At 44.1% G+C, this 23,873-nt stretch overlaps 2 protein-coding genes across 9 annotated transcripts in view; one reads left to right on the top strand and one right to left on the bottom strand.

Moving 5' to 3' along the window:
* Positions 1 to 408: 408 nt before the first annotated feature.
* DCPH1 (damage control phosphatase 1) lies at positions 409 to 11,517 on the bottom strand. Its single transcript, XM_048844232.2, has 5 exons — positions 11,416 to 11,517; positions 5,992 to 6,097; positions 4,965 to 5,206; positions 3,196 to 3,361; positions 409 to 1,481 (listed from the first exon to the last, which is right to left on the bottom strand). The coding sequence occupies exons 1-5, from the start codon at positions 11,454 to 11,456 to the stop codon at positions 714 to 716; spliced, it is 1,323 nt and encodes a 440-aa protein (XP_048700189.2). The 5' UTR covers positions 11,457 to 11,517; the 3' UTR covers positions 409 to 713.
* The window catches only part of RMND1 (required for meiotic nuclear division 1 homolog), a 50,496-nt gene continuing 38,082 nt past the window's right edge, over positions 11,460 to 23,873 (top strand). For 2 of the 8 annotated variants that reach the window (XM_075126809.1, XM_048844225.2), the window contains exons 1-2: positions 11,460 to 11,619; positions 22,905 to 23,413. In XM_075126809.1, the coding sequence (XP_074982910.1) occupies positions 11,496 to 11,619; positions 22,905 to 23,413 (633 nt within the window). In that variant the 5' untranslated portion in view covers positions 11,460 to 11,495. The other 6 variants (XM_048844227.2, XM_048844226.2, XM_048844221.2 and 3 more) reach the window with 6 other exon arrangements.

Genomic DNA, 23,873 nt, shown 5'->3' with positions numbered 1-23,873 from the left:
TGGTACTACTTACCTGTGTCTTACTGCTTTGACTCAGTTGGGTATCCAAATCTTCTTTACAGGACCATGGTCTCACCCTAAATGATTCTTCCTTAACCCACTACTGACTACACCTACTTAGCTTTCAGAATGGCAAAAAAAACTATTAAAAAACTATTTGCACATATTGACCACACAGATGAGCAAACGTTGTCAAATTATGTAAAATACTCTTTGTAAGAGACAAATCAAACAGCTTTAAAATAAGACCTCTGCTGCAGTGATGCAGAAAACCCAGAAGTTAATTTTTTTTGAATGCATGAATCTAAGTACCACGCAACATATGGCGCTTGAAAATGCCAAACAGTACTGGAACAGTAAACGCATGCCAAGGTGGATCCAGTTCCTAAAGTAAATTGTAACTTCCACTGAGCATTAATTCTCTTTACTTACTGAAAGATAAAGTATTCTTAGGGACAACTGAAGTCATGTTCATCTCCAACATCTGTTGACATTTTAGGTCATAAAATATCTACAATTTAAAAACTTGAGTGTTAAAAGGAAAGTTTGCAAACTGTTGCACAACATCTTTATCTTTTGTAAATCAGTAGTAACAAGCCACTTGCCAGAAATAGGAAACAAGTAAACGAAGAGCCCAATATTTAACAGCAAAAGCACAGCTCTCTGTGCAAATTAAACCTATCCCTAGGTAAACTATCAACCTCACAGCTGAATCACAAAGATGCATCAAACTGAACTACTCCATATTTCCCACATATCATCCAGTCAGGTTCAGAATTCACAAACTGCTCACCCTGTCCAGGTTTCAGACCAACCTGAACATCAGATTTTAGTGTTCTCAAGCTGCAAAGAGGTGCAGGATGAAATTTGTTTAAGGCTTGATGAAATGGAACAGTAAACTCCCATTTTCTATCTCCAGTTAGTTTCCTGTAGTTCAGATCACCTTTAAAAATAATTAAATGTGACTTCTGCAGCTCAGTGTACAAGTCAGTAGCAACCTGAGCCATACTACAAAATTCATGTGGCAGAGTCCAAAACATGTGATCATGGTAAACCAAAACTCCTTTTTTAATATTGCCCTCCCAGTTTATCCCACACCTAGACATCCACCTATTATTAGCTGACTGCAGCTGTTTAATAGTCCAATTAAAATCTTGCTTTGTAGTATCTGATACATACCATGGAATACACTTTCCATGGAAATGGATTTCAGAAACTAACTTTGATGATACCAGAAAATCAGCCAGTACTAGATCAGTAATAAGTTCATATCCAGCATTATCCAGGACTATGTCAACTCTAGTAACTTCTTTTGAAGTTCTTCTTTTCTTGCTGTTAATAAGCAGTGACCAAATGCTTTCCATATCATCCACTAAGATGGAAGTTTTCAAGTTGTCCAGTGATTTTACAGGACTGGCTTTCTGAGAGTTGTCTTCACCAGCTGAAATGGAGAGGTCGCACTTATTCCCCCACAATGAAACCTGAAGAGAAAAAAAGTCCATTTTGCTAAAATCTCATTATTCTATAGTCTTTTGTATTGTTCTAGAGACAGTGGGACCTGACTCCACATACATACTCCCTATTAAAGCTCAACATTTGGTACATAAAGAGTTCAGAATGATTTCTGGGAGAGAAACCAAAACAATACTCTTCACTTCCAAAGAGACACAAAAAATGAGTTGGAAGGAGGAAATACAAGCCTCTTTCCCATCTTTATCCTGGACTCGTGACAGATTAGGTTTGGTATAAACACACTGACAGAGCTAAAGAAATTTATATTATATACACAACTCCAAAAAGCCTTGGCAGGAGTACACATAGGACTAATAATGGGAGGATAAGTGAGTTTTGATTACCTGGAGTTTGATAAGTTGGTCTATATTGCAAGACTATGAAAATGTGCTCTTTTATGAAGTCTCAACAAACAGCTAGGTATGCAGTGTTGCCAACTTATGATTTTATTAAGCCTCATGGTAACTGGTGTTTTCCTAAAGCTTCAGCTCCTAGGGCAAGGAGATTGTGAGAACTTCAACTTTCAGTTAAATAAATGAGTTTCTATCCCTAATGGTTACAGAGAAAAGCTTGAAGTTGTAAACGATAACATCAAAACAATTCTTTTAAATCATGATTTAAAGCAAATCTCATGACTTTTGAATGCTCAGGGATGGCAACACTGGATTTACATGAAAAAGAATAAGCAGGGCTTGGAACATGTAATAGACCACCAGCAGCATGGAATTGACATGATTCTTGTCAATTACATGGCTACTCATTGGTCTTATTCAAAAACCCTAATATCTAACCACAGTCTTGTTAGTTTCACTCTGCTGCTCAGATCTTTAACTAGCAGCAGAGGCACAAGAAATGTTTGCAGACTCAGCAATAAACTGCATCAGTCAACATATGATAGGATACACCTCTACCCTGACAGAACACTGTCCTCAGGAGCCAAAAAAAAAAGAAAAAAATGTATGTATATATCTTACTGCGTTATATCGAACTTGCTTTGGCCTCGAGCATTTCCGTTATTAATAGTCACTTCCCGTCCCGACTGACCCCTCAGAACCCCGACCCATCCAACCCGCCCTGCTCCTTGTCCCGACTACTCCCTCCAGAAATGCCCCACCCCTAACCACACTTCCCAAGACCCCACCCCATCTAAGCCCCCCTGCTCCTTGTCCCGACTGCCCCCTCCAGAGACCCCCCAGCCCCTAACCACCCTTCCCAAGACCCCACCCAACCCCCCTGCTCCCTGTCCCCTGACTGCCTCGAGCCCTATCCACACTCCTGCACGCTTACAGGCCCTCCGGGACTCCCACGCCCTATTCAACACCCCCATTCCCCATGCCCTGACTGCCCCCAGAACCTCTGAACCACCAACCCCCCCGCTCCCTGTCCCCTGACCACCACCCGAGACCCTCCGGCCCTTATCCAACCCCTTGGCCCCGGCCCGGCACCCTTAACACACCGCTCAGAGCAGTGCATCAGAGACAGACAAGCTGATCCACCAGAGTGCAGCTTTACCATGTTATATCCGAACTAGTGTTATATCGGGTAGCTTTATATCGGGGTAGAGGTGTAATTGCAAACACAAGGCCACAGAATTTTTTTTAAGTTTAAAGTTTAAGTTTTGCAGAACTCAAATTTTGTAACTTGCCACAGGCAGGAACTGTGAATAAGAAATGCCAAGTTTACCTGCAGCAGCTTAAAAAATTCTTCCTGAAGTTGTTTTTCATCTAGGTCCTCAATGTTTTTAAGAAGTTCCTGCAAGTAAGTGCATAAGGCAATAATAGCTTGTTGGGATTCAAAGAAGCTCTGAACCTTTGCTTCTTTAAATACATCATAGTCATCAATAGGAGGACTAAAATAGAAGGGAAAAGATATAATTATTAATATGATTTCCATTTTCTCTCACAGCAGCAGCAGCAAAAGTGTTAAACACAACTTTATTTAGATGAATGTTAAACTCGGGGTCCTAATCTGAACTTTCACAGTAATGTGGCATGCCAGACTCCTATATGGCTCCAGTAATACTTACTTTGCCTGGTATTTTGTCTCATTTATTTTAATAACCATATATATTATGGTTGTGGCCAAATGTCTCAATCACGATGGGCCCCTTCTCCTCCCATTATATGGGGCACTGTATATGCACTTTGGCTGCCCTTGAGGGTTTTCAATCTATGAGAGACAAATTGATGAAGGGTGACAAGCCAACTGAGGCTTGATCCAGTTTTTTTTCCAGTACATTTGTATTTATGGTTGTGTGGCAACTTTTCATATGGACATACCTAAACCCTTTTTTGAAAGGAAGGGATTCGTCTTGTGGAAATTTTCATCTGGGCCATTCTAAAAATTAGCATGATAATTTTCTTCTGTTAAACTTTAAAAAAAAAAACTTTACATTTATAATGTACTGGAAAAGATAAATACAATTTTTTTAACAAATGACTCAATACACCACACAAATAAGTTTTAGTCAAAGATCCTCTAGTATTTTGAATTGCTGAACAAAAAAGCCCTTCATGTTGTTGACTCTCTTTAAGATTACAAAAGAATTCTTCACTTTTGGTGTAGAGGGAGATTTAGAGAACACAATTCCAAAATAACAGGAAATACAATGAATGGATTCCCAAAAGTGCAACTGACAGAGAAACTGACATTTTCTGGTTTGGAAAAATGTTATTTTCCACCACCCCAATTTGGAAACTAAAAACAATTTACTCATTTAGTTTACAAAGATCTTTGTGCGACACAGAACTAATGAAAATTTTAGAAGCCTTCTTTCACACTATGATCTTTTCATTATTTGTTTCGTGTGTGGGGTGAAGCTTTTTTGGAGAACTGAATTCTTAACATTGTGGCTTACATAAATCACTCAGTATTTATCTACACAAAAACGTACAATTTTTGGAAGTGTAAGTATCAATTAGGCTCTTTTGAAAATTTTACCCAAAAATATCAGCAGTAAGCAGTGTATTAGTATGTATAATTACAACTAACCCTACTGTCACCACATTTTCATCTTTTAGTGCCTGCTACTACTCCTGTTGAAATTAATGGGAGTTTTGCCATTAACTTCAAATGAGAGCTGGGATTGGCCCTTTATTTTCAAATGAAAAACACCAGCCAGTTTAACCTTTTTTAGAGGGGGCACACAGAAAACGTTAGCTCAACCTTGCATATTACTTAATTAAGGGAAGGATATCAGAGTTTGAATTATGCTATGTTGCAAAGGAAGCAAAGCCTCATTAGTACCTTAACCAGGGAAATTGTTGCTAAGACTTCTAGCAGTGGAGTTAGTAGAAAATCGAAAAAGACTACTGCTCTACATTTGTAAGAAAGGTCTGCATTTTAAACCAATTGTTTCATTTTAAGCTTACTCCCTTTCTTCCCCCTCTCAGATGCACAAAATCAGAAGAACTATACACAGGGTAACATTTCATGTTAGAGTATATACTTACTTATGAACTAGTGCTTCATGAATGCGGCGATACATGTAACACTCCACATATAACCAAGGGGACTGAAACCAGCTTGGCTGTTCATTTCCATCTAATAAATTTTGTTGATATTCTAGGTATTGATTCCACAGTGGAACATCAGGGAGTTTATCATCCAAGGGAACCAATGGTTTGTCTGTTTGCAGCTCATTCCTTAACTTAGAGAGGATGGATATAGTATTCTTCTCTGCCTCAATGCCTTTCTGAAATAAAATGGAAAATAAGTGTCCCTAGTCCAAAAATACATTCCTGGATAGCCACATACTCTATGGTAGATATTTCCTTTTGCAGTAAAATTTAAGTTTTGAATCTTAAAAATCGAACAAAAATATCAGACTCTCAGGATCTTGCACTTGAACAAAGACAAAAGTCTAAATGACGCTCAGTGAAGCTTTTGTTCTACATCTGACATTTACTGCAGTTTCAAACCTTCCAAGCTAGAAGAATCCCCTTATGCCATGAAAGTTATCTGATTCTGTGTTGAGGCAGGACCTTTTGCTCATAATCCATTCTGTTCAACAAAATGCCTGGTTCACTGGGGAGAACTGTTAGGGGTCTGTTACAGTAGTAGGCAGATGAGGTTCTGTAGACTGCAATTTCAGGAGATTAGACTAGATGATCATGATTCTCTCTTCCGACATTAAAGTCTACAAATCTATGAGAACAGCAGCCTGAAACCTTGCCATCCCCACAAGGGCTAAGATGGATATGCCACAAAACACCATGTAGCCAAAGAACAGAGAAAACTGAGGAAGTTTCAGGAGCCAGAAAGAAAAGAAAAAAAAAATTAATAAAAGTGAGACATAACATAAATAACCAGGAAAGCAGAGGAAAAAGACAAGTCAGGGGTTGAGAGAAAAGAGGGATGACATGAGAAAAATTATGAGAGAAGACAACACGAGGAAAACAGGAATAAAAATAAAACAGAGAAAAGATCTCTAATAAGTTTCAGTATGAGAAAAATAGTATGAAACAACAGTACTCTTACCTCTCCATGTTCTTCAAAGAATTCATTTTTATGTCGGTGCAAAGTATCAATAACCCTAGTTAGGATTTGAGGCAGCCTGTCCTTAATTGTAAAATATGCAAAAGATCTAACAAGAAAAGAATCAAAGCATTACATTAATTACTCAACTAACACGAACAGATTTAATATCTTTTCCCTATTTATTCATTACTTTATTTTCAAGTGCAATCTATCACATTTAAGGATAGCATATAAAATGCAGTAATTTCTGTTTTGCTAGCTGCTTTTGAAGTTAGAGGGAGGAGTTAGCAAATGTGAAAAATTATTTTTCATTTCACCATATCCTAATGGACTAAAGAAATACTTTGGCCCTGGCAGACCAGTGAATTCCAGTGTAAAACACCCTTTCATGGAGAATGCTCAGTTATCAGATGTTGAAATCAAAGGAGGTAGGCCCAAGTGCCCAAATGGCTCATTAGAAGAAACATACACTGTTTTAACCTTGTATCTTATTGACCCCGGCTAATAAAAGCAAAGTAACCTTACACTTACCCTACATTTCCATGTTACAACATACCCAGTTCCTAAAATAATTTACCTGGATGAATCAATACCAGATTTGAAGAAGGGCAATAAGCAGGGGTGAAAGTAAGTTAGAGGACTTACCGGTAGTCGGAGTCCTGAGCAGGGGGTGTGGCCTCAACCGGAAGAGGCAGGGCCTTAAATCCCTGGGCCCTTTAAATCTTGATTTAAAGGGCAGAGCTCCAGCTGCAGTAGTGGCGGCTGGGAGCCCGGGGCTCTTTAAATCACCCCCAAGCTACCAGCTGCAGAGGCAGCTGTGAGCCCCGGAGGCGATTTAAAGGGCCCAGGGCTCCAGCTGCCACTACCACAGTGGAGCCCTCTGCCCTTTAAATCACTGAGGAGCCCTGGGGCTCCCAGCTGTCACCGCTACCCTGGGGCTCTGGCAGAGCTTTAAAGGGCCTGGGGCTCCACTGTGGTAGCAGCTGCCAGAGCCCTGAGCCCTTTAAATCCCCGCCTGAGCCCTGGGGTAGTGGCAGCAGGGCTCTGGCAGGGATTTAAAGGGCCCCGGAGCTCCAGCCGCCGCTACTGCCCCGGGGCCCTTTAAATCCCCGCCTGAGCCCTGCTGCCCGAGCTCTGGGGTAGCGGTGGCTGGGCTCCATCACAGATTTAAAGGACCCCAGGGCTTCAGCCGCCGCTACCGCTCCAGCCCTTTAAATCCCTTCCGGAACCCCGCCACTGCTACCCCAGGGCTTCGGCAGCAGGGCTCAGGTGGGGATTAAAAGGGCCCCAGGGCAGTATCGGTGGCTGGAGCTCCAGGGCCCTTTAAATCCCGGCCTGAGCCCTGCTGCCTGAGCCCTGGGGTAGCGGCGGCGAGGCTCTGGTGGGGATTTAAAGGGCCCCGGGACGGTGGCGGCGGCTGGAGCTCCGGGGCCCTTTAAATCCCCGCCACTGCCGCTACCCCAGGGCTTGGGCAGCAGGGCTCAGATGGGGATTTAAGGGGCCCCAGGGAAGTAGCAGCGGCTGGAGCGCCAGGGCCCTTTAAATCCCCGCCAGAGCCCCGCCGCCACTACCCCAGGGCTCAGGCAGCAGGGCTCAGGCCGGGATTTAAAGATCCCAGGACGATAGCAGCGGCTGGAGCTCCAGGGCCCTTTAAATCTCCGCCACAGCCATCCCAGGGCTTTAAATTGCCCTCTCTGAAAGCCGGTCCTGATACAGCACACCGGCTCTTACTGGTACACCGTACCGGCTTACTTTCATCTCTGGCAATAAGTAAAAGAAAATGACATGCATTAAAGCGCTCACTATAACTAGTCAGAACATTTTCATTTAAATTTCAATTCAGCAAACTATGTTTTGTCAAAATTAAAACGTTTCATGAAGACATATTGTTTTCACTAAACTTTTGTTGGGAAGGTTTTGGGGTCCAGGATGAGGGATGAAAAGCCTTGGCTCTGAATCAGGCAGAGCAGGGACTTGAACCTGAGTCTCCCACATTCCAGACCAGTGTCCTAACTACCAAGTTGTAGAGTACGGATTGGAAATCTATGGCACGCATGCCAAAAACAGCACGCGAGCCAATTTTTAATGGCACGTTGCTGTTTGCTGGACCCGGGCAGACAGCAGCGTGCCACTAAAAATCCTGCCCGGCCCAGCCCACTCTTTTCCGCTGCCCACCCTCCCGTTGCAGGGCAGGCAAGCTTCCCCCTCCCCCAGCCTCTTCCCCGAGCATGCTGGGTTCCTGCCCCTCCTTCTCTCCCTCCCTTGCTACAGAGGGGGAGAGGGGAAAGCGGAACTGCAGCACGCTCCGGGGACCTTGGGGAAGGGGGTGGAATCAGGGCATATCCCCTCCAGCCCCCTGCCCTGAGCTGCTCAGGGCAGTGGGCTGGGAGCACCCCCAGCCCTCTGCCCTGACCCCTGCACCCCCCCCACACACACCCACACCCCATGCCCTGACTCTTGCACCCCCCACATCCTCACTCCCACCCCTCGCACCAAATGGGAGCTCCTGCACACACACCCCCACATTCCCACCTGCATCCCTCGCACCAAATGGGAGCTGCCCAGGTAAGCGCTCCACACCCAAACCTCCTGCCCCAACCCTGAGCCCCCTCCCTCATTCTAGCTCCTGGCCAGAGCCTGCACCCTAACCCCCAGCCTGCTCCTTCTCCCCCAGCCCTGTTCTCAGCACACACCCACCCTCATCTCAGTGCAGAGAGAGGAAGAGAATGGCTAGAACCAGGGAGAAGGTAGGTACCTACTCTATGTGGACAGGGCCGGGACTCCAGACCGGCAGCGGGCTGAGCGGGGCCGGCAGCCGGGACCCTGGCTGGCAGGAGCCGGTGGACGGAACCCCAGACCAACAGCAGGCCGAGTGGCACTCAGCCCACTGCCAGTCTGGGGTCCTGGCCGCAGGCCCTGCTCAACCCACTGCCGGCCTAGGTGAACGGAACCCCGGGCCAGCAACGGGCTGGGCGGGCCAGCAGCGTAAGATCAGCATTTTAATTTAATTTTAAATGAAGGTTCTTGAACATTTTGAAAACCTTGTTTACAATAGTTTAGTTATAGAATATATATACTTATACTTATTATTATATAATATATACACTTATAGAGAGAGACCCTCTAAAAAATGTTAAAATGTTTTACTGGCACACAAAACCTTAATTTAAAAAGTGAATAAATGAAGACTCGGCACACCACTTCTGAAAGGTTGCCAACCCCTGTTGTAAAGCAACTGACATGCAGGCACACTCCCCTTTACCAGTCTGTTTTTCTAAACAAATTCAAAAGGAATATTTTTGGTGGTGTTGTTCCAATATGGAACAAAAACAAATTTCAAAACCTTGAGAGTTGCTACACTATAACACTGCCATTTTCCCATAGTTCTGGTCCTCATCTCATGAAGTGTTTTTCCAACTCTGGTAAAGAAGATTCGTCAAGGACGCAAGTTGACAGGCATCACTTGCGTCACCTTTTCAGATGATAATATAATACTGTCAAGCTAGTGCTACAATGTATGTACACTGATAAGGTGATATACAATCCTATACATATGATTACTTTAATACACACAAAAAATTCACTGTGAAGCAATCAGGACTGCTAACCCCACAGCATACCTGATCCAAACTCACAATATCAGGGAGAAGTTAGGGTATGTTAAAGTACATAGACTCTGTTCCTCCACTCACACTTCATCATCACCACAAATATCAAACACAGACCATGCACTGCAACCTCAACTCTGTTTCCCCTGTTTTGTTTCTGCACATACCCCTTTGCCAGATTTCTCCTCCTTCACTTCTTCCCCCAATACTATTAGTTATGGATATCAGGTATAAGGTAAAGGGTTAGATGCAGAAGGATTGCTAAAGGGAGACTGCCCAGCCTTCTGTCATGAAAGGACAAAATTAAGGTTGTCATGTATGGTCTTTGTTGTACTGCATAAGTCTCTTCTGTCAGATTTTATTCTACAGCAGCAGAGAAAGTGTAGCTCCTGGTGGGGAAGATTTCATATGTCCCGGATTCCAATGAACCATTAGGCCACCATATGCAGTGTATAACCCTAAATCCAATCTTTTTTTAAAACCTCTCATTACACCAGCTCTACTCAGAATACACACCTCTCTACCAATTTTTTTTGTAGACAGACAATGTTTTGAAGAGATATTGGTCAATAACAAAAAGGTAAAACTCAAAAAAAATTTTTTGCCAGAACCCAATTTCAGAGACTTCCTGTTTAAAACCAAACCAAACAAAAGCTACCAGGGAAAACCACAAAGGGCATAAGAATTAATCCTGTGTGAAATTTCACCTCAATAAGCCACCTACCTTTAGAGAAAAATAGGAATTCAAGCAATATTTTAAGTCAATTTTAGTCATTACTAGTCACCTCCATTTACTAAATGTCAGTAATAATACAGAGAGATGACAGGCTGACAAAGGTGGCTGGTATCTACCACAGTGCATCAATTTACATTAACACGGAGTTACTGGTCACAAAAACTACATTAATAACTTTAGAGACTAACCAGTGCCACAAGTACTCCTTTTCTTTTTGCAAATACAGACTAACCCGGCTGTTACTCTGAAACCTGTCATTAATAACCTTAAACTACAATTTTAATAGATACCTACAATTTTTATAGAGACTAAAACCCATCTTCATCCAGCTGGAGGAACACCTCCATGGGTACAGAATACATGCAGATATACCGGCGCTGAAGCCCCCAGCACAACTGCACCGACTGGGGAGAGAGAGCTGAAGGTCTGGCCAGAGGAGCAGTTTCACTTCCAGTGGCACGTCTGTACCTCTCTGCCTTACTACCAAAACAGCGTTTGCGGTGCCCCCAAGGATGCAGGGAGTGCGGGTTGACAAGGATGCCCGCAGGGCTTGTGTAGAAGGGAGACTAGCGGGAAGGGCGAATCACCCAGGACAGCCGCCCCAGCTGAGCGGGGGTAAGAAGGGCCCATGACAGCCTGGTCGGCACCGCACAGGGAGCGACGCTGTCTGACCGCGCTGCGTCCCCGCGCACAGAAGCGGAGCTGAGGCGACAGCGGAGCTCCACAGCCGGCTCTCGGGCTACCCACCCCTCCGCGCCTTGGCCGCCCCCGAGTCAGGGAGCCCCGTTAGCGCACCGGCCCAGCGGCCGCCCGCGCACGCTGCCGAGCCGTGACCGGCGGGGAGTCACAAGCCGGGGCAGGGCTCGACGTTCCGCCGCCCTCTCCAGCCGCGGCGCCCTGCGGAGGTCGCTGCTGGACGCAGCCCCCCCCCAGGACAGGTTCGTCCCACGAGAGCCCGGTGCCAGCGCCCCGGTGTCGGGCGCTCTCAGGGAAGCCGGTGCCAGAGCGGCGCCTGGATGGGCTGAGATGCCCCGCTTCAGCGCTACCCCGCTTGCGAACCCCCGCCGAGCCGTGACGGACCCCTTGAAGCTGCCCGCCAACGAAGCCGGTACCCCCGCCATCTTCCCCCCGCAGAGTAGTACTGCGGCACCGCTCCGGAAATGACGCAAGCACGCCTAGTTGCGTCCTCAATACGCAGCATTAGCGCCGCAGGGAGGAGGAACAAACACGCGGGGCGGGGCCGCACGGGAGCGCAATTGGTGGGCGAGGGGGCGTGGTTACATGGTAAGAGCGCGCGGTGTGGCGGGGATTGAAGGTCGGGAGCCGGGTACGGGGACAGGCAGTTGGGCGCTGCCGTTCCCCGCGCGACAGGGAAAGGAGCCGCCCCTCCCCCCACCCCCGGACGCTCAGGTCACTGGTAGGGTGCGACCCGCGCCCCTTGTGAACAGAGCCGCGCGCGGCTGTCAGGCCTTCCGAGTGTGTCGGGGCGCGAGCCCCCCCGTGCGCGCGAGGGGTCCGCGGGCCCCCGGAACGGCTGCCGCTGAGAATCGGCCCCCGCTGGCTGCCAACGGCCGCCTGGGGGGAGGCGCTGAGCCGGGGCTCTGAGCGCCGAGGGCTGGGCCTTATGAAGGGGAGGCTGGAGGCGGCGCCGGCCTCCCCACGGCTCGGGCTCCCGGCTGCTGCCCTGCTGCCGCCCGCAGCCGCGCGCCTCCCCCGCAGCTCCCAGGGCGGCCTACCGAGGAGTCGGTGTCATCGCCCCATTTTATAGATGGCGAAACTGATGCCTGGAGGGTGTTTAGGCCTGGAGGGCGTGGGCGAAACCACATGCGTTTCTGTTCTAGGCCTTGGCTGCCCTGGCCTGTGCCAGTTCAGCAGGCTGGTCGGAAGCAGAGGCCCCAGCTCCTGACTGATGTATGGAGGGGGAGGGGGTCTCTTAGTACAACCTTTCCAGGTGCCCTGCCCAACAGGGCTCTTCCCGTTTCAGGACCCTGAGGTAGGTCAGGATTCAGCAGCTGCTCCTACATCACAGCAGTGCTCAGATACAACCACCAGCGCCCCAAGCTGCAATTCAGGGCATGTCTACACTGGCAGAGTTACAGTGCCACCCAGAGAGTGCTGAAGGGAAACCGCTGTTGTGTGGTCTCACTGTCAGCTGCCAGCGCAATAGCGTGTTCATACTTGCGGCACTTGCAGCGGTATTTGGAGCGGTGCTCTCTGGGCAGCTATCCCACAGAGCACCTCTTTCTCTTCTGCTGCTAAGACTTGTGGGAAGGTGAAGGGGGTTGCAGGGCGTCCTGGGTCCTGTCCCAATGTCCTGTGATGCATTGCTTTGCATCCCAGCAATTGCTGTGCTTCTGTCTGTATTTGGCGCCATCTTTCAATGGTTTCTGTACTGCGCACCCTGCCTCTTCAGGCTGCAGGAGTGGATCCCGAACTGTTGACTAGTATGCTGCTCGCTCTGACCAACACGTCACAAGTGACAGTGGAGTTATTCCTTAAACTACAAAGGCAAGAGGAGTGTGACATTGATCTCGCTACGCATAGTAGCTACGACACAAAATTACTTGTGGCATTCATGGAGGTGCTGACCATAGTGAAACGCTGCTTTTGGGCTCAGGAAACGAGCACTGAGTGGTGCGATCACATCGTGATGTATTTCTGGGATGACAAGCAGTGGCTACGGTTGGTGGATGTGATTTAAATCAAATTAGTGGAAGACTCAATTCAATCATGGTTTTCTACATAAAAGTGCATTCTTGTTGATTGTTATAACCTTAATACATATTCTTCACAACTCCGATAAATGTAGGTTTCATTGTTAGAAGGTGCACACTATACATTTTTAAAGTGAATTATTTTGAAAACTTTTCAGGTTAGTTTTACAGCTATATCAGAAAATGAATGATTGGTTATTTCATTTACCAAAAGTAATTAAAGCATATATTTATGAAGTTATTGGGAGGTGAGCTATCTCCAATTCAACAGGTTAATCATTAATATTTGGAGGAGTTTCTTGCCATGCTGTATTAGGAGGAGTACATCAGCAGACATTTAAATTGTTTTATTTAACTAAAACAACAATGTTATGTATTCTGGATTTTTTTCTTCAACAGCAAACATAATGTTTTAACAAAACAAGCATATGAATTTTTGAATTTAGTTAAACATTCAAGTTTTTTAAAATCAGGTTTGTTTTTGTTAAAATTGTTTAAAATAGTTAAATGAAATATTTAAAAAAAATTAAATCAACTATGGCAGCCAGGTCAACATGAGAAACTTAAAATATTGGCTTCTGCAGCTAATTCAGTCGTCTTCACCTTCATTTTCCTCTTTGTTCATAATCTGGGAAAGGTCCCAAACAGTTTCTCAATTTGGAATGAATTAGTCCAAAGGAAGAAAATATTCTTTCTACACCAGCAGAGGAAGCAACTGCTGGTAAAAGTGAGATTATCACTTCAGCAGTCTCTGAATCCAAGTATTTAAGTGACTTCCAACCAGTTCACTGGTGTGACTTTCTTTAAAACATCATCAGCAAACATATATTTCTTGAATGGTTCACACTTATTATAGTTGGCATTATGGAGGGATGATTGCTGGATGTCCATGTCATAGCCAACTCCTCTTCTTCAGCAGTTAAGGTTTGACGAGTATTAGGAATATTTGCAAGAAAATGAGCTGGAGATGGTGCTTGTCCCATTTCTTTTTTTTAATGCTTGTAATTTAACTCTGTCATTGTATATTTCTCTTTTTAAGATCTCACTCAATTCCTTCGAGATTTCAACAGCGTCAGCAATAAAACAGCTATTTCCCTGCATTTTGTTCAAGGCTACAGAAATATGCTTCGGGGTACTCCGCATGTGTTCAACATTTCTCTTAAGTCCAATGTTGAGAACTTTGGCTCTGACAGTGCAATCTATTTTTTTCACTAATTTGTTCACAAACTGTCCTAAGATTAGGCCAGTTCTTGATATAGTGCTCAAAACAGTCCACTACTGAGTTCCATTGCACGTCTTGTGGGAGAGTTAGCTTGGTTCCTCCCACTTTTTTCAGAGCAGCTGCTGCAAAGTGGTTGTTACAGAAGTATTTTGCAATTTCCACAACATTATCCTTTATTTCTGGAACACTGAAGTCTGGCTAAGAAGTGGATCAAATGAGCACTGCAACTATATGTTGTTAGCTTGGGACTCTTTTCACACTCTCCTAAATTATTTCTTCTCATCTTGGATACATTTGCAGCATTGTCTGTGACCAAGCTGCTTACTAGACATTTGAATTTTTTTTTTCAGTTTGTTATAGCTTTTACTGCTGCTACTACTTGTAAGTATTCTGCTGTGTGTGCATTTCCTGATGTATCAATTGTTTCTGTAAGGAAGACACTCCCTTCTTCTGTTGTCACAGAAGCACATACAACAGGATCATTGTGGACGTTGCTCCACCCAAGACTTAGGTTAATAATTTCACCCTCTAGACCTTTTGCACACTGCTCAATTTCTCTTTCATACACTTTACCCAGCAATTTGCCTGCAATATCTGCTCTGTTGGGTGGATTGTATCCTGGTCTTAATGACTGAACCATGTTAATGAAGTATGGGTTCTCAATCATATGGAAAGGGGAGTTTTTTTGCATAAACAAACCGGGCAATCTTTTAATCAATTACTACTTTTTGTAATCTGCTGGTTCTTATCACAAACTTGTCAATGGTGGTTTCTGAATGATGATGGAGTTGTTTTTTAGTTTTTGCTACAGGTGATATACTGTGGCTATGTGACATACGTGATGTGACTGAAACACTATCATTAGCAGATAACTCTGAAACTATAGAAAATTATGGTGATCTTGAAGGTGGATAGTCTTCAGAATCCTGTATGTTGAGGATGGATTCTCCTAATTAAATAATTGCATTGACTTATTTTGTTTGTTGTTACTATACTGCTCATTTAGTATTACTCATTGCATTCACTGATACTCAGTACTGCTTTAAAGGTGAAATTGTAAAAGGAAGATCTGTCTATTTCAGCTATTTATTTTTTATCACAACTGCATCTAAAATGATAGTACCATAGAGTAACAACTATATTTTTTACTCAAACATGAGAATTTAAGAATAGTCTAGAAGGAAGATAGGCAGTCCTTAAGAAAAGTATGAAATAAAAAAGTTTACCAACCTGAAGATCCTTCTAGTTCAGACATGATCCTTTCATCATCTTCAGTGCAGCTTCCTCCTGAGAAGAAACACTTCTCATGATGATGTTTCTATCAGGCAACCCAGGCCTTGCATTTCTTTGTTGCACTGTTTGCATTTTGCACGCATGCCTGTCTTACCCACGGGTAGAGGAACTTCATTAAAATATTCCCAAGCTGGGTCTCTTTTACGGCCTGCTGCTATTATAGATTTTCCCTTCTAGTGAGAGAATAGTATGGTAGATCTCAAATCAATGATGGCTACACTCAGAAAGACCTCAAGACTTCTGGAATATGCTGCTCAAACAGTTTCACTTTTGTTTCTGCTGCCTGTCCCTCCCTTCTCACATTTATCTCCAGACTTCTTCTCCTTGTCCAGATCTATTCCGTCCTCAGCAATCTTCTATTCATTGAACTTTTTGAAACTGTGCACTTTTAGAGAGAGGTAAGAGAGTGACGCTGTGTACACAAATTTGCAGAGGGACAGTAAGGTTGAGGTCTGTTATTTCTCACCTCTATATATTTTATTTATAACATTTTTGCTGTTAACAAGCATGTTATCTCTGGAGACAAATCTACCATTGGAGAACTGCAAAACTAAGCATCTCTGATGCTCAGTCTAGAAGATACCGAGTCCCATTGGGTAGATAGATTAACCTAAATAATCTATACAGAAGCTCCTGGAACCCCATAAGATTTGGGTCCTTAATCCATGAACTATTGGAACACATTTACAAGACTTTTTTAAACATTACTTGAATATATTGTCTCATACTATAGAATTAGAATTTATAATCTCTATTCTATATTATGATGAGATATCTTTGAGCTATAATGTATCTTAATTAAAACTCTTTTCCTCAAAAAGCATTTTATAAAAAATATCCGATTTAAATGAAAAATCTGATTTTTTTTTTTTTAATATCATTGATTTTTATCCACCATGGCTTCAGAAATTTTGTATGAGGAAAGCCACATTCATGGGACTGTGAGATGAACTCACCCCAGCCCTGCACCGCAAGGACACAAGAATGGGAGCTACCCTGCCATTGGAGAAGCGCGTGGCGATTGCACTATGGAAGCTGGCTATTCCAGGCTGCTACTGATCGGTCACTAATCAGTTTGGAGTGGGAAAGTCTACCATTGGACTCACGTTGATGGAAGTGTACAGGGCCATTAATTGCATCCTGCTCCGAAAGACCGTGATTCTGGGCAATGTGCGTGACATTGTAGCTGGTTTTGCACAAATGGGCTTCCCTAACTGCGGAGGGGCAATACATGGCATGCATATTCCGATTCTGTCACCAGACCACCTAGCCACCAAGTACATTAATCACAAGGGGTATTTCTCAGTGGTTCTCCAGGCACTTATGAATCACCATGGGCATTTTACAAACGATGCAGGCTGGTCCAGAAAGGTGCATGACACATGCATCTTTCAGGACTCTGGCCTGTTCAGGAAACTGCAAACAGGGACTTTCTTCCCGGACCAGAAGATCACCGGAGGGGAAGTCGAAATGCCCATTGTGATCCTGGGAGATCCTGCCTACCCCTTAATGTCAGGACTTATGAAGTCATACACGGGGCAACTTGACAGCAGCAAGGAGCAGTTCAACAACAGGCTGTACAAGTGCAGAATGTTGAGTGTGCTTTTGGCAGTTTAAAGGCCCGCTGGCGCTGCCTCTATGGGAAGCTGGACCTTATTCAATATTCCTATGCTTATTAGCTTTGTGCTGTACACTCCATAATATTTGTGAATGGAAGGGTGAAAGCTTCACTCGGGGCTGGACCGCTGAGGCTCAGTGCCTGGAGGCTGAGTTTGAACAGCCAGAGACCAGGGCTATTAGCAGGACACAGCACGGAACCATAAGGATCAGGGATGCCTCGAGGCAGCAACTTGAAGCTAAGCACCACTAATATTTGTTGCTATGCTCGGGAGTGCGGTGCTTGTAATGCTAAGAGGTGATTGGCGCACATGATGCAATATGCGGGTTTAACATAATTGTGTGTTGCTTTGCAGGGCTCATTTTGCTTTCAGTTAATAGAATAAAGATTGCTTTCAAGCCAACGCAATTCTTTTATTAAAAGACAACAACTGTAGGAGAGAGTCAAATAAAAAAAGTAGTGAGGGGGATAGGGGAAGGGAAGGTCCCAAGAGGAGGAGGAAGAAGAGGGACCCGGGGCTGGCTAAAGATTTGTGTATGTCCAGGGATCATACCCAACCTTCTCCTTTGGAGTACAATGCAACACAGACAATACTGATTCAGTGTTTTAAAACACAGCCAGTACTCTCACACCTGTCACTAACTGGCTGATGCCAGGCAAGCACACATGAGCCACAAGACCCCCAAAATGGTGAGTAGCTGCAGGGGCAGGGTAAATCACTCTTCCCGGACCCTGCTGTACACTGGGCACGTGGCTCTTGGGGAGAGCCAGCACTGTGGGGGAGCCTGATAATCATTCCTGTCCCCACACTTTCCACAGGATGTGATAATTATGAAAGATATCTTACTGCTGAGGGTGAGCAAGGAATCGAGGGAGGGTCTTCTCCAAGACTGCTGCTTCCACCCTGGCCCCTATGCGGCTCACCTGTGTGCAGCAATGGTACCTCCTCTTCCCACCCTTCCCGTGACATAGTGGAGCAGGAAAGTTACCATTAATGGGGCAAGAAACAAAGCAGCTCTGCTGAAGAACCTGCGGCAGCAGATTGCCCAGTATCTCCACAAGAGTTTCCTGGAGATCTCTGAGGGAGATTCCCATGAAGTGAAGGAATCAATCAACATCCTGTTCCGCCACTCAGACTAGGCATGTGGTGGGAGACAAACCTGCTTTCTGCAAACCTCCTGCCCCCAACTCCTTGCTTCAGCAATTCCCAAAATCAAATCCACTTACCGAGGGCCGCCTCTCCTGTTTGTGCTTTGCCAACATCCAACAGCTGTGACTAGCTAGCCTCTGAGTTATCCTCTGCCACCACATCCTTGTCCAAGATTTCCTCCTCCTGGCTCAGTCCACTCTCAACTGGCACGTGAGCCACCGAAGTATCCACGGTGGTCTTCATATGGTTTTCATAGTGAAGGTGGGGTCACAGCTGAGTATTGCATCCAGCTCTTTGTAGACCCCGCAGCTCGTGGGCGCAGCACCAGAGCAGCTGTTTGTTTCCCATGCCTTGTGGTAGGCATTCCGCAGCTCCTTCACTTTGAGCCTGCACTGCAGTGTGTCCCGGTCATGGCCCCTTTCTGTCCTGCATTGTGAAATTTGTCCGTAGGTATCATAATTCCTACAGCTGGAGCACAGCTGTGACTGGACGGCCTCCTCTTTCCCAAATGTTGATGAGCTCCCGCAGCTCAGCATTTCTCCAAATGGGGGATTGCCTGGTGCGTAGAGCAGGCATGGCCACCTTAAGGTGACCAGATAGAAAGTGTGAAAAATCAGGACAAGGGGTGGGGGGGTAATAGGCACTTATATAAGAAAAAGCCCCAAATACCAGGACTGTCCCTAGAAAATCGGGACATCTCGTCACCTTAGGCCACCTGGAAAGATTCACTGAGACCCCTGCACGTGTCACTGAGCAAACAGGAAGGGGACTTTCAAAATTCCAAAGGAATTTACGGGGTGGGGATGACGGTTGGTCACCTGAAGGCAGGGCAGTAGAGTTCAAACCGATGACCATAGAGGTGAGAACAGGCATTGTGGGCCACCTCCCGGAGGCCAATCACAGAGCTGTAATCGACGACGGTGTCTACGCTGGCACCGCAGCGCTGTAGCCTCGGCACAGAAAGCTGTACGCCTCTTGTTGGGGTGGTTTTTCCAAAGCGCTACAACTGCGCGGTTCCTGTGTACTAAGTGGTTTGGCCGTGTGTACACCTTGGGAGTTACAGCGCAGAAACTTGCTAGTGTAGACAGGGCCCCAGGAATCAAGTTGGATCAGTGAGGCGTGGTCTGCACCTCAAATGTAGGTTGAGCTACCTATGTTGCTCAGGGCTGTGAAAAATTTCAAGTCCTCTATGGTGTGGAAGAGTCAACCTAACCCCCACTGTGGATACGGGTAGATCAGTGGAAGAATTCTTCCATCAGCCTAGCTGTTGCTTCTTGGAGAGGTGGATTGCCTTTGTAGACAGAAAAACCCTTTCTGTTGCTGTAGCAAGAGTCTGCACTGCAGTACTTGTGTAGGTATACGCTGAGTCTCTCTGTCTTGAGAAAAGAGCTCTGTCCTTTGGGGAGGAGGTGATTACTGTGTCTTCTTCCATTAGTCAGAACCTAAGAACTGATTTGAAACTTCTTCTCTCCCACTCAGTTCATATAGGTCTCTGCCCCTAATTATATCCTTCCTGCCTATAGTACAATTAAACTACACACAACTGGTCCACTGATTCTCTTGTTCTGAATGTGTAAAGCCCCTCATCCGACAAGTCTGCAAATATCGAAAAACATGTTTAACTTTGGGAGTAGTCCTATTGAACTTGTATATGTTTTTACAGGACTGGGCTACAGGCTGTGCATACACTTAATATTTTTAGAAATTCTTGCACAAGTGGTCACTGCAGCTTCAGCAGTGCTGGTAATGGAAGAACACAAGTGCATTTTAACCTCTGCTGCCTGCATCCAGTCTACATTAACGTTCCCACCATTGTGAGTACTAGTAGAGCAGCAGTGGTCATAGACAAATGGTGGAAGAGTTTCTGAAAATGCTTAGTGGAGATAAGGCCTAAATGCAGAACGCTGGTGCAAGAATGGGTTATGATTAGTACATAGTATTTAAAGGGCTTGTGTGGAAGAAACTGGAACCCATGATCCATTCACAGATTTTGATAATCCTACATACCACATGGTCTCCTCCTGTTGCATTTCCAGCTGAAAATGCGATTGACTAACTACTTATTATTTGCAAAAAGAAAAGGAGGACTTGTGGCTAACAATTTGAGACTAACAAATTTATTTGAGCATAAGCTTTTGTGACCTACAGCTCACTTAATTGGATGTGTTCAGTGGAAAATACAGTGGGGAGATTTATATACACAGAGAACTTGAAACAGTGGGTGTTACCGTACACACTAATGAGAGTGATCAGGTAAGGAGAGCTATTACCATTGGGGGGGGGGGGACACCTTTTGTAGTGATAATCAAGGTGGGCCATTTCCAGCAGTTGACAAGAACATCTGAGGAACAGCTGGGGGGAATAAACCAGACTCCCAAGGAGAGACTGCTGAATTGGAATTAATTTGCAAACTGGATACAATTAACTTAGGCTTGAATAAAGACTGGGAGTGGATGGGTCATCACACAAAGTAAAACTATTTCCCCATGTTTATTCCCCCCACTACCCCCCCCACTGTTCCTCAGACGTTCTTGTCAACTGCTGGAAATGGCCCACCTTGATTATCACTACAAAAGGTCCGTTCCCTCTCCCCTCGCCCCCCGCTCTCCTGCTGGTAATAGTTCACCTTATCTGATTACTCTCCTTACAGTGTGTATGGTATAACACCCATTGTTTCATGTTCTCTGTGTATATAAATCTCCCCACTGTATTTTCCACTGAATGCATCCGATGAAGTGGGCTGTAGCTCATGAAAGCTTATGCTCAAATAAATTTGTTAGTCTCTAAGGTACCACAAGTCCTCCTTCTCTTTTTGCGGATACAGACTAACATGGCTGCTACTCTGAAACCTACTTATTGTTTGTATTTATTACTTATATAGTGCCAGCAGCATTCTGGAATCTGTAGAGACATCAGAAAACAACCGATGGACATTTATCCCAGTTAGTTGTTATGTAAGATGTAGTGCACTAACTATGCTGATTATTTCTTAAAGGAGGAATGAGAACATGATTTTATATTATATTTCATTTGCTGTTACAAATTTGACATCAGCTCTGACCTTTTTGGTGAATCTTAAACTGGGTCATGGCAAGTTTTTTATTTAAAACTATTGAGTAAAAAATCATTCTTGGTATGATTAATTAAGTTAGTGGAGTTACCCTACCTGCCCCTCCGGATGGATTTAACTCTGTAGTCATGTTTTTGTTTGTTTAATTATTATTTGTATTATGTTAGTATCTAGATGCTCCATTCAGAATTGAGGTCTTGTTACAATGTGTGTTTTTGTACATTATTCTTCATGCACAAGAACATGACAATTTGAAGTATTATTTCGAATACATGTTGGAGGATTGGGAATTGGGTTCTTGTTAGGTATACTGTAATTTTAATTTGCATATTTCATTAGGAATGCTCCCATCCTTGAAAAACTTAGCACATTCCAAAAAACAAAACAAAAACCCCTAAGCAAGTGCAGTTTTAATTTCATTGTGCATTATGTCCCTATGAGGGAAAAGCATACCTTCTCCTAGTAAGAAGCCTAAAGACCCCCTGAAGATGCCTCTATGCAGGAGGTTTTTCCAAAAAATGTTCTCCAAAAAGGCAATTTTTTCCATAAGAAAACACTTGCTGTGTTTCTGTCTGCCTCTTATTACGAGGGTTATTTGCCTGAAAACAGCTCCTGTGTTTTCAGGCAAATGTTCCACATAATGAAAAGCAGGTGGGGAAAGACTTAGAGTTGCGTAACTGTTTATAAATGGAATGTGCTTCATGAGGTGTTAGTAGCATGTTAAATTTACCACCTTTGGAACAACTCTGGCAGCTTATTTATATTGGCACACATAATGTGGTCCAAAATCTTCGGGACTCTCTCTCATTCTAGCATAACTGATTTTATTTTGGTTAGTGCTAGTTACTGGACAATGTCAAACTCCTGTCAAAATCATTGGGGTGGAATTCAAGCAGTTCTTCTGCAATAACTTGCAGGATTGAGGCCTTACTGACCTAATTGGTATCAGTTTCTTATGGGATTCTGTATGATAGATTAATAACCACAACACTTGTATCTGTGTTGGGCTGTTTGTGAGGCATGGTAATTGGTATTGTCAGACAACATGCATGTATTGTAGGTGACTTTCTTTAAGAAGTGTTCACTAACTAATATAAATGTTAGAGATCAGTATTCAGACTATAAGGTCTGAATAGTTTGATGTCCTAGTCAATGTGAGCATCTTAATCCATGAGTTGAAGCTAATGGGGCTTACTCCATAATAAGGTGCTACTTGGTGTGAGTAAGGGTGTGAGAATCTAACTGAAAGTGCCTGCCTATCAGCTAGCATAAGAACCACTGTATTATCTTTCCCTGTCTTTTGAGGATGCTGGGCAAGAAATGCACTTTGACCTCATTCAGGAAGAATATCAAATGTTAGGGAACAGTATTCAGAACCATCAGTATTTTTTTTTATGTAGAATGCAAGAGGAGTATTGATAGACTCTTCTCTTTAAATACAACTGAACATAATGTGATTTCTTTCCAAGAGTTGATCTTTTAAAATTTTTTTTTTTATGCAGTTCAGAGAGAAGCGATGACAGTAAAACTGTTGGGATTCCTGGCTAGATGTTCTCATGTTTTAATGAAAATATGTGAATGCCAAGGCCGTCATAAACCTAGGCATCCAGTGTTAAAACTAAGCAATGATGTTGTCAGGGCATCATTCAGAACTCTAGCACCAAACAAAGACTTGAACTTGTGCACTCCTGAAACTGCTACCTGTTGCTTGACAAATCTGTGTGTGCGACTCAAGAATTGGCAAATGTCAGAAGCAAAAATTGTGAATTACCAGATCGGAGAAGTTTATCCTCCATTCAGGGACCATTTCGATACTCTAAGGACCGTGAACTACAAGCATGGACTAAGTAGTGCTAGAAAGTTTATGAAAATACCAACAAGACCTTACTCAGTTGTATCAACTAGTAAAATACTGCCAAAACAAAGTATTCTGCCAACTAAGAGACCACCGAAGGCACCTAGGACCAAACAGCCATCCAGAGCTAACCAGCCACTAGTGTCAGAAACTGAGGTAAAGTATAAAACTTATGTTGTCTGTTATGTGGAATGTTAAAGGAACGCTGTCAATTTAGTTTAGGTTCCAATTTTTTTAACAAACACTTTTCATAAAATTAAGTGAACTCTTTTTTTGGTGGAAGGAGGAGGATTTAAACATTCACATACGTGATTGTGAACATGAACAGTAGGAATATGCTGATAGAAGAAAAACAAAGTGAAATTCACTAGAAATAAGAATGTTATTGTCTAAAATGAAGCAGATGCAGCAAGCAGACTGCACAAATGGTGAGAAGAAAACCATATTATTAGAACAGAATAAGCTATAAAAGTTTTTTTTAATGGATTTAGCTTGTGTCCCTCTCTTGAGGTGTTGAAAGAGAAAATCTGCTCTTCAGAATCATTTAATCCTTGAACACTCTTCTCTTTCTGCCTCAGTGATTAACTGTCACCATTTAAAAGGCTTTTATTCTTCT

This window comes from Caretta caretta, chromosome 3 (assembly GCF_965140235.1).
Source record: "Caretta caretta isolate rCarCar2 chromosome 3, rCarCar1.hap1, whole genome shotgun sequence".
NCBI classification, from domain to species: domain Eukaryota; kingdom Metazoa; phylum Chordata; order Testudines; family Cheloniidae; genus Caretta; species Caretta caretta.
The sequence above is the reverse complement of the archived record's forward strand: the minus strand, read 5'-3'. Positions and strand labels throughout refer to the sequence as shown.